Source organism: Sinocyclocheilus rhinocerous, unplaced genomic scaffold, assembly GCF_001515625.1.
Source record: "Sinocyclocheilus rhinocerous isolate Xijiao unplaced genomic scaffold, SAMN03320098_v1.1 scaffold3854, whole genome shotgun sequence".
NCBI lineage: Eukaryota > Metazoa > Chordata > Actinopteri > Cypriniformes > Cyprinidae > Sinocyclocheilus > Sinocyclocheilus rhinocerous.
In genome coordinates, this window is record NW_015639760.1 from 91,415 (window position 1) to 102,121 (window position 10,707).

General features: G+C 37.1%; 1 protein-coding gene across 3 annotated transcripts in view; it reads left to right on the top strand.

Moving 5' to 3' along the window:
* The window catches only part of LOC107751584 (glutamate receptor-interacting protein 2-like), a 37,731-nt gene extending 31,505 nt beyond the window's left edge, over nt 1–6,226 (top strand). For 2 of the 3 annotated variants that reach the window (XM_016567325.1, XM_016567326.1), the window contains exons 20-24: nt 913–1,063; nt 2,624–2,744; nt 3,804–3,971; nt 4,058–4,204; nt 4,862–6,226. In XM_016567325.1, the coding sequence (XP_016422811.1) occupies nt 913–1,063; nt 2,624–2,744; nt 3,804–3,971; nt 4,058–4,204; nt 4,862–5,053 (779 nt within the window). In that variant the 3' untranslated portion in view covers nt 5,054–6,226. Of the gene's footprint in view, nt 1–912; nt 1,064–2,311; nt 2,597–2,623; nt 2,745–3,803; nt 3,972–4,057; nt 4,205–4,861 lie in introns of those variants that run through there. The other variant, XM_016567327.1, reaches the window with a different exon arrangement.
* The last annotated feature ends 4,481 nt before the right edge of the window (nt 6,227–10,707 follow it).

The following is a 10,707-nucleotide window of genomic DNA, read 5'->3' on the forward strand; positions in this document are numbered from 1 at the left end:
TATAGAGAGAGAGAGAGAGAGAGAGAGAATAAAATACTAGATAGATAGATAGTGAGATAGATATTTTTAATTCTTTCTTTTTTATTTAAATTTTATATTTTTTGATGTAGTATGTGTTTATTTATTCAATATTTTATGCCTCATATATATGGAATAAAATACCAGATAGATAGATAGATCGAAATTGGAATAGCTATCCATAAAATTGTTAGCTAGTACTCTTAAAATGCATTGTTCTTCCTCAATTTCTTTAAAGTCTTTGATCTTCATAAAGGAAAATAAAATCATCTCTGATATTTTTAATCTCACTCAAAACCATTATTAATAGCCTACATACTGTTTTTTTTTCTTCTTTGCTCTTCTGTCCACATTCATTCTAGTTTTGTCTATACATAAGCATCAATGTGCAATTAATCTGATTTTTGCAATCTCAATTAAAATTCCTGATGTGGTGAAACTCAAGTAACCCCCTGAGGTTGCCAGGTATTTATTTCAAGAATCAATATACTTTAATTAAAGGATCCAATTTTATTTTTCTTAGCCAACAAATAAACAATTTGCCAGCCACAGTACATTATAAAAGTATCCAAAACTTGGGTTCCATAGCTGTGCAACTTTTCCTGCAATGGCATTTTTTTTAATTCTGAGTGGAAAAATGTGACCCTGGCAACACTGGAGATTATCTAGCCAACAGTTAAGTGTAGTTTATCCATACCTATACAACAATATAACAAGCAACTTTTCTATACAGTGACTAGATGCTGTCAAGCTCCAAAAGGACAAAAAAGATCCATAAATACCAAACACTATATTCCTCACAGTCATTATTTTTTTAGAAAATCTTCCCCTTTATCATAGCTCTCAAATCTAACTCATGTTTGAGCATAATCAAACCTAAACCTTTTTTTTCAGGTGTCTATATTCATAGGGCATCTGATTTCACTCTTCATCCCAATGACTGGAGACAGACCAATCACAGGAGCCCGCTGACCTCCAGAAGACACGCCCACCATCCTGCAATGTATGATGGGAGGCTGGGCGAGGAGGACTGGACATACTCTGGGTGAGAGTTTGCTTAGGGACACAGCTTGTTGATTCTGTTGGTACAGTACTTCATCTTTTTTATCTCAGAGATACTAGACAGGAACTAGAAGGTTAAAGAAGCATAACAATAACCTTCTTTACGAGAAGGACACTTCAGCTTGTTTTATAGTTTTGCTTACTAACACACAATCTTGTGGCTGTTATTCTTTCACTTGGTCGGTCAGTTATTATTTCCCATGTATGCGCACTTAGAAAGGAAGCATGCGGGTGAATCTCATAAAACCTGTGAAAAACATTCCCAGGTCATATTTCAAAGATGTATTATTTGAAGACATTCATACATTATGGTATTATTTGTTGTACTATATAATTTAGGCTGATTTAAAAAAAAATATTTGTATTAAAAAAAACTTTTTATTCTATGCAAAATATAATTATTGATTTGTTGTGAACTGTGACCTGAGCATGTTATTTTGGTTATTTTTTTTGTCCTAACAAATAATGTACATTACCGTTCAAAAGTTTGGGGTTTTCTAATGTTATGATCAAGTGTATTTGAATATATTTTCAAATGTAATTTATTCCTGAGATCAAAGCTGAATTTTCAGCATCATTACCCCAGTCTTCAGTGTCACATGACCCTTCAGAAATCATTCTGAAATGCTGATTTGCTGCTTAAGAAACATTTCTTTTTATTGTCAATGTTGAAAACAGTTGTGCTGCTGCACATTTTTGTGAAAACTGATACTTACTTAATTTCAGGATTCAGGTGAATACAAAGTTCAAAAGCACAGCATTTAGTTGTAACATTATAAATGATCAATTTCATATGTGCTTGTGTAATAATAAAAAAAAACCTTAATGACCCCAAATTTTTGAATGCTAGTGTGTATATGTATATAAATGTTTTTAGATTAAGTTAAACATTACAAAACAAAATAACTAAAAGTGACAAAAACAAGAGCAAGTAGTAAAAATGCAATTAAATGGGAATTCAAATGTAAAGATGTAAGTTTTTTTTTAATGTACTGCAATACAGATGTCATTTTTTACAGTAGGAGAGTCACCCATATTGATTATATGTCATTTTGTTGATTCTGGTGGAAAGTCAATGGCCTATCTTTGTATATTGTTTTTGGTGTACACTTTTTCTGTTGCAGTTTTGGTTTCTGTGGCTAAACGCTTGTTAAAGGTGCTCACAGAAACCACTAGCCTGTTTGCTTCCAGTCTCTGTGTTCCTACTCTTCTCTTTTCTATTTTTTCTCAGGTTTTCTGTCTCTCGTCTGCCTTACTAATCATCCGTGGGCCGCTCGCTGTCATCCGCCCTTGTCTGCTTCTTTTTTTATCGCTCATTTTTATCATCTTATTCTTTTATCGCTCAGAACTAGTTCATGGCCTCTTCAGACACATCTGTGTGTGTTTCTCTTTCTCTAACCGCCGCTTTTCTTATAGTTGAGAAGGATCTTGTACAGTGATTGTTTCAATCATGCCATACAGTACATTTATATAAAGAGAGAGAGCTCCGTTTCCAATAGTACACCTGGCCTCACATTACCCAGGTTGCTTTGCATTAACACAGATCTGTCAGTCCCGCACGCTGTCACAGCCACAACAATACAGACGCTCAGGAGAACTATTGGTCACAAGCTCTTCAGGACCTGGAGACCTGCGGCCAATCGGAAATCCTGCGGGAACTTGAGGTAAATCAACTCTTATAAAACTGATAGATCCGGTCCTTGATTCTGATTGGTTGAACCAAGTTCGAAGCTGTTGTAAATTACTCTACAAACATACACCTTTGTTTACTTTGTGTGTTGCTTGGCAACCACTTTGTTGGAACCACAACCATTTCTGAGGAACTACATTGTTTGGCGGAAGAATAATGTTTTTATTAATATCATTACACTTTATTTGCTCTGTTTTATTTTGTGAAACCTTACTACGTATATAGAATAACTGTTTTATAAAAACGCGTCAAAAACGCTTCGCGTCATGCCTAACAACGCCCCTTAGCTGTTATAAATTCACTAAACCACGGCTTCTTGGGGCTTATTGCTTTATTTATCAACACTTTATATAGTCTGTGTACTTTGATTGTTAAATCAACGTGTTTTGGCTTTCTAGCTGCTCCCAATTTATATTACGTAGAAATGGGCAACGTGACCAAAATCTGTACCATTATAGAAGTAATTCTCAACCAAAATCTTTACCATGACAAGTAATTTTCAACCAAAACCTTTTCCAAGATTTGATTTTTTTTTTACCAAAATCTCTGCCATAAGGATTTTAAACCAAAATCTTTAAAAATATTTTTTTTGTCTAAATCTTTACCAAGATATAAGGATTTTTTTAACCAAAATCTTTACCATGATGTACAGTAAGTAACATTATCGACCAAAATCTTTACCCAGATAAATAATTTTTAACCAAAGTCTTTACTATAAGTAATCAGCATATTAGAGTGAGTTCTGAAGGATCATGTGACTTTAGCCGCGTTTCCATTACCCTTCAAATTGTGTGAATTGAAATCTCGAATTGAAAATACGCTCAATGGAAGCACGTCAATTTCTCAAAATCTCGCAAAAAAAGTTGAGTGCATGAGGTGGTTTTTCAGGCAATTCGAAAAAGGGATATATCAGGGCTGTCCTAAACTCTGCAGGACACCGGCCCACCAGGACCGAGTTTGGACAGCCCTGGGATATATCTTTCCAAATCAAATGTGGTGCAGTCTGTATTGGAGTGTTTTATTTCCTTTCTAGGCGACTATAATGTCAGGCAGCACGCTGAGTTTGGGAGAAGACAGCGAGAAGCAGAATGAAAGCCGGACCAAAGCTCTCACACTGAGCCCAGAGAGGACCTCAGAGAACACAGCTGTACCGGAGGACATGAAGGACACCAGCCCATCCATGCCATTAGAGCTTCATAAAGTAATCCTCACTTCCCAAGCAGTTGAAATCATGTTGACATCACTACTGAATGACCCACAGATCTTCATTCTCTCCCTCTGGCTCAGATCTGTATACAGAAGGGTGTTGACAGCAGGGATTTTGGGTTCAGCGTGTCTGACGGTCTGCTGGAAAAGTGTGTTTACGTTAACATGATCCGTCCGGATGGGCCTGCGGACCAAGCTGGGTTACGCCCATATGACCGTATTCTACAGGTGATGTATTGTACCAGCTGACCTTGTGACCTTTTCTTAAAGGAAGAGTTCACCTAAAAATGGAAAATGTCTCTATTTACTCACACACATCACCTGTATTCTAGAAGGTTGAACTATTCCTTTTACCTGACATTTTTCTTATGGGGGACAGTACGATTTTTATTCAGCAAGGATGCATAAAACTTATCAAAAGTGACAGTAAAACATATATAATGTTACAAAAGATTTCTGTTTCAAATACTGTAAATGCTGTTATTTGTAATATTCTATTCAAAGAATCCTGAAAAAAAGTATCACAGTTTCTACAAAAATATTAAGCAGCACAACTGTTTTCAACGTTGATAAGAAATGTTTCTTCAGCAGCAAATCCGCATATTAGAATGATTAGGATCATGTGACACTGAAAATTCAGCTTTGCATCACAAGAATAAATTACATTTTAAAATGTTCAAATAGAAAACAGTTATTTTAAATTACAATAATAATTCACAATATTACTGTTTTTGATCAAATAAATGCAGCTTTGGGAAAAATAAGAGACTTGAAGAAGAAAAAATACCGACCTAATGATTTTGAATGGAAGAATATATACTCTGAAGAAACAGCTCCTAAACGGAGTTCAAACCTGCTGTTTTTGTTTCTGACTCTTTTTAACAGGTCAATCATGCACGGACGCGTGATTTTGACTGTTGTCTAGCTGTGCCGTTGATCACAAAGGCCGGAGAGCATCTGCAGCTGGTCATTAGCAGAAACCCTCTCGCTCAGGCACACGTTTGGCCACCTAAAAACTGTCAGGACCCTGAACTGTCCGTGGTTTCTGCACCAAATCCAAGAAGAGTTGACCTCTGATTCCCAAAAATGAGCAACACAGAGCACAATTTCAGTTGTTTCACACAAATGGTTCTCTCTCTCAACTGCACAGTGGACACATTAGCACTATTCTTGGTAATTATTCATCATTTTCGAACTTTTTTTTTTTTGTCACAAGTTTGGACCCACTACCATTTTTTTCATGCTTTTTAAACGATCCCGCACCAAACAAGCCACATCTTCAAAGTTTATTTGACCACTCACACAGGCACGCGAGTTTTATTCGTACACTTTTAGTTACACAAAACATGTCAAGTTCATCTTCATACATGCCACTTTTGTTTCTAATATAAATGACACTCATTTAGTTTCTGCTGTCAACGGTAACGCTTTGATGTTGATGCAGACCTGCAGGTTTTTACGAAACACAAAGACAAACTTCAAGCCATCTTTTGTCTGTTCAGACGGTGAAAATCTTTCTCTAAGATCAAAACCATGACAGTTTGACAATCGATATTTTTGAAATTTTCTGGTGAAAAGGTACAAGTTTTCTCTGTTCATGAGTGACGTCTTGATGTGAATGTTTCAGGTGCACGTGATGCGGTTCGGTGATGTCATTTGTGTACCATAAGGAATTTTATGAGGATTTTATGGCTTTACATCCTGATGCACATCAGGAATAAATTCCGATTTTAAGTGAAGTCCTTCAAAGGAGCTTGTTTTAAGTGTAACTTTTAAACGCAGATCCTTCTCTGTATATCATTTACCCACAATCCTCTATTCTGTGCATAAACCCCTTTTTCCTGGATGTTAAATATGTAGAATGCAATGAATAAGATGTACATTTAATATTCTTGGGTTAGAAATGATTATTTCCTTTTTTTTAAAGAAAATAAAGACTAAAAACCAGAGTGAATGGAACCCTGTCTGTGGTAAGAATACAGGTTTAAATTGAAGACAGGTGCATGTTGGGATCTCTCGCTGTCGTTCCAGCATTCAGGGGTTTGATATAGTAGACAGTGTTGGCACGAGGTGTAGATGAGCTGTCCCACACCTCACCGCACTGTCAGATACTGGAAGCCAAAGCCGTTTGACACGACTCCTATTTTAGTCCAAGGGCGGATTCTGATTCGAGGAAACGCGAAGCCTAATGCATGTGCTGGGGATTTAATATTAAATGCGTAGGATTGTGGGCTGAAGGAGGGACAATTGCTTCATTCTGATGTGGAATAAGGGGCAGTGTCTTTTGATATTTACTTCAAACAAAGACATAATTAACGTGTATTACCGGTAGTTTAATTTTGCCATTAAAAGTGGGTAGAGTTAAGTAAGCTCAGATTCTTTTAAAGAGTCGATTCTTTTTAATGAACCTGTTGAACTTGTTCACAAATTACATGGATTGATCTTTCGAATGATTCATTCGTGAATTGGACTGATCTGATCAAGCTACAGCTCACTGAATCAGAGTGATCCGGCAGGCTGGGGCACATTAACGCATGGGCTGAAGCCCAGGGGCCTACTGGCTGCAGGTCAATTACATCATTTTAAATAATTATTTGCAAGGGTGTAGGTTTGATTTTGGCATTGGTGGGGACATAACGGCAAACAACAGGCGTTTAATTGTTTACATTTACATTTAGTCATTTTGCAGACGCTTTTATCCAATTGTTTGATCAAAATTATTGCTAGGGACAATTTAGTAGTCGCTGGATATTGGTTGGGACATGTCAAGTCTTAAGTGATGTGCGACTTTGGAAACTACGGTATTCTCTCTTTACATATGAAGAGGGCAAGCAACAGATTAATGAGTTAATCCAAATTTCACAAAAAGCTTATGGACATAAATGTAAAAAGTCAGACATTGAAGTGATGTTTTTGTCACTCTTCTGAGGAAGATTCATTCACTTGTAATGGCAAGAGAAATTTTGGTCAGATTTTTTTATTTTGTAAGTGACTTTTCTTTCTGTTTTACAGATGTTTTCCTTGGATTGATTGACTATGGCTGCGTTCGAAACCGCATACTTCCATACTATATAGTAAGCAAAATGCAGTAGGCGAGCAAATAAGTATGTTTGAATCCTCAGTATTCATAAAAGAGCAGGTGAGAATTACCTGGCTGGTGCACTAATTCTAGCGAGATTCGGACGTACGTATACTTAATTTGCGTTCGAATACGCCTACTTAACCTACTATATAGTAGGAGAAAACAGTACGTGAAGAAAGAAGTACATTCGAAGCCTCTTGATTTGGTTCACAAATGATTCACTGAAGGATTCCTTGGTGCTGCATTTCTCGACCTACTCTAGAACTCGCCGATTCAGTGATCCAGTCGGAATGAACCTTCAATCAAATAACGAGATCTCAAACTGATTGAGTTATTACAAATTTAGGTAGTTGCAACTGTCATGTTTAGGTTCTAAATGTCTGTTTATGTGCTAAATCAGCTGTAAAAGAGTAAATTACTAGCATTTTTAAAGGGATAGTTCACCCAAAAATGAAAATTTTATGTTTATCTGCTTACCCCCAGGGCATCCAAGATGTAGGTGACTTTGTTTCTTCAGTAGAACACAAACGAAGATTTTTAACTCAAACCGTTGCAGTCTGTAAGTCATATAATGGAAGTGAATGGGAATCACGGCTTTGAGAGTCTAAAAACATACACAAACACAACCAAATTAAACCCTGCGGCTCGTGACGATACATCGATGTGTAAAGACACAATACGATCGGTCTGTGCAAGAAACTGAACAGTATTTATATCGTTTTTTACCTCTGATTAATGCAATGTACGAACTGTCCTGAGCGCGTTCGCGTCTTCTTCAGCCGGCGCATGACGTGTCGTCGTCTTCTTGCTTTACGGCGGATCGCAGACTTATAAGTGCATTACCGCCATCTATATCTCAAATGGGCCATTGACACTCTATCTACAATCTCGATTAGGAGTGTCAATGGTGCATTTGAGAGATAGGTGGTGGTAATGCACTTATAAGTCTGCGATCCGCCGTAAAGCAAGAAGACGACGCTAGGGTTGTGCCGATAGACGATAGTATCGTGTATCGACGATAGTCAGAGATATCGACAATAGCAGATCTCTTTGTCGATAGTCAAGACGATATTAGGCTTATCTCCTATAAATGTATTAAATTATTACTATTATTATTATTAGGTGGCCTATTAGAATTCGGCTATTATCAAATTGCCCCACTATTTCACACACATGCGCAAATGAGGATTAGAGCCTGTAGCCGGCGAAGGAGTGTCCAACTACAAACACAGACGTACATCGTCTGCTGATATAAGGTATTGCACTTAACAAGTAATCTGAACGGTCTATATTTTAACCAAGCCCTCACTAACTGAGTTTAACGCCACAGTTATGTTAGAACGCATCTCATCCTTGTTTCTGTGGCGGTGCGTTGGGCTCGTCATGGGGCACGCGGTCCGGAGCTCTGTATGACTGACGTCCGTTTAATTTAACTTTACTCCAAATATATGAACTTACCTGTTTTAAACACTTTTATATTTAACTTGTTCGTTTATGTTCAATATTTAATGTTAAACTGTTGGTCTTTAAAATAAATCTACTTTTGATTTTCACAGTTGACTGATTTTGCAGACCTTTAAGACTGATACAGTCCGTGCGCAGATGCGGCAAACTTGTCACAGGACGCGCGGTTCTAATAGCCATGTATGACTGTTGTATCCGAATATATATGAACTAGCTGTTTTAAATATTTGTATATTTAACATGTTAGTTTATCAGTATGTTTGATCGTATATATAGATAGTTTGATAGATAATTATTTTGATTATTGGTGCTTTCATGGGCTCTCTCTCGCGTGCCCGCGCGGTTTAAAACACCACGTAGTTATGAAATATCCTATGACAAGTACAGAGATTCTCTCTCTTGCCCCCACTCATGATAATATCGTGTATCGGTGATCTCACGTGCTGGCGATATGACGATTTGAAAAATTACCATATCGCCCAACACTAGAAGACGGCTGAAGAAGAAGACGCGAACGCGCTCAGGACGCGCTCAGGACAGTTCGGACATTGCAGTGCATCAGAGGTAAAAAACAATATAACTACTGTTCGGTTTCTTGCACAGACCGATCGTTTTGTGTCTTTACACATCAATGTATCGTCACGAGCCGCAGGGTTTAATTTGGTTTTGTTTGTGTATGTTTTTTTTTTACTCCCGAAGCTGTGATTCCCATTCACTTCCATTATAAGATGGAACGGTTTGAGTTAAAAATCTTCGTTTGTGTTCTACTGAAGAAACAAAGTCACCGACATCTTGGATGCCCTGGGGGTAAGCAGATAAACATCACATTTTCATTTTTGGGTGAACTATCCCTTTAAGACCAAGTTTCATTGTCATAGTTTGCTGTTGATGTCACTTGTTTCCACACACTGTCACACTTGAAGTATCAACCACTTCAACTGATATTGCAAGTTATTCTTTGACAGATGTGAAAAAGAAGTGTTTCTTGACCCTTAACCTCCTCATAAACCTGCATAAATCATCGCGGTGCATTCTGGTACAGAACATCAAAAAGCAGGTATAGACATTTTTGAACAGACTTGACACAACACATACCAAGATTGGACCTTTTTATTTAGTTTGAAAGATGCAATATGCATCTAGAATGGTCTCTGTCACAAAACTACTTTGGTTTTACAAGATTTTTTGTTTTGTTTTTGTTTAATCAAGTTACTTTACAATACAGCAAAAATGTGAATGAAAAAATTTCTTGAATTTCATGTTTTCATCATAATACAGTACTTTCCAGCTGAACTTAGAATAAAAAATGGACAAGGAGTTGTTTACAAATATTGCACACTGCAAGTTGCATTTAGGCTGACGACTAATCAACGTTTAAATATAAATGTCTGAATACATTCAGGAAAAATATAGGCAAATGACCAATCACATCAGGTACAGTATAAAATGGTTAAATACAAAAAAGCAAATTTTAGATAAATGAAAATACTACAAATGAGCAAACACACACTTGGTGAACAGTTAGCTCAAGACTGGTGGAAATAGGTGAGAGGGTCCAGCTAAATCTAGAAGGGTTCAGGGGTCATAGGTCAGGTCGGATGAGCTGATGTGTACAAAGACGCTGGGGTCACAGGGGATGGTGGGTGGTCGAAGGTAAAGGACACAGAGGTATTAGGAGGGGCAGTTCTTTGCTGTTGGTGATTAGCTTGAATATTTGGCGGTTTTAAGGCTAAAGAGCCAATCTCATTCTTAGGCCAGAGAGGGGAATGGCAGTGTCTCTGTGCAAGGACATAAAGCCCAGGTTTCCTGCATTCGTTCTGAAAGCTGAAGGTTTGATGCTTTTGAGCGAGTTTGGCTGTGCTGAATCATGTGATATACAGCGGCCTCCAAATGTCTGAAATGCCTGGGAATCAAAATCGAATTTTGGATTTTGACAAACAAACAAATACATTTCTAGGTCACTAATTGAAGTGAATTAGTAGCATTGATCATATGACTCTTTGTACAGACGGTCCATCGAAGCACAAGGTGCTCACCAGGTTTTGTTCATGTCAGCTTTTTCCTCAAATTTTTAAGCTGATAGTATAATTCATAATGAAAACAATGCAAAAAATGAATATACACACAATATATATGCATTTTTAAAGACTGCTATATATATATATATATATATATATATATATAT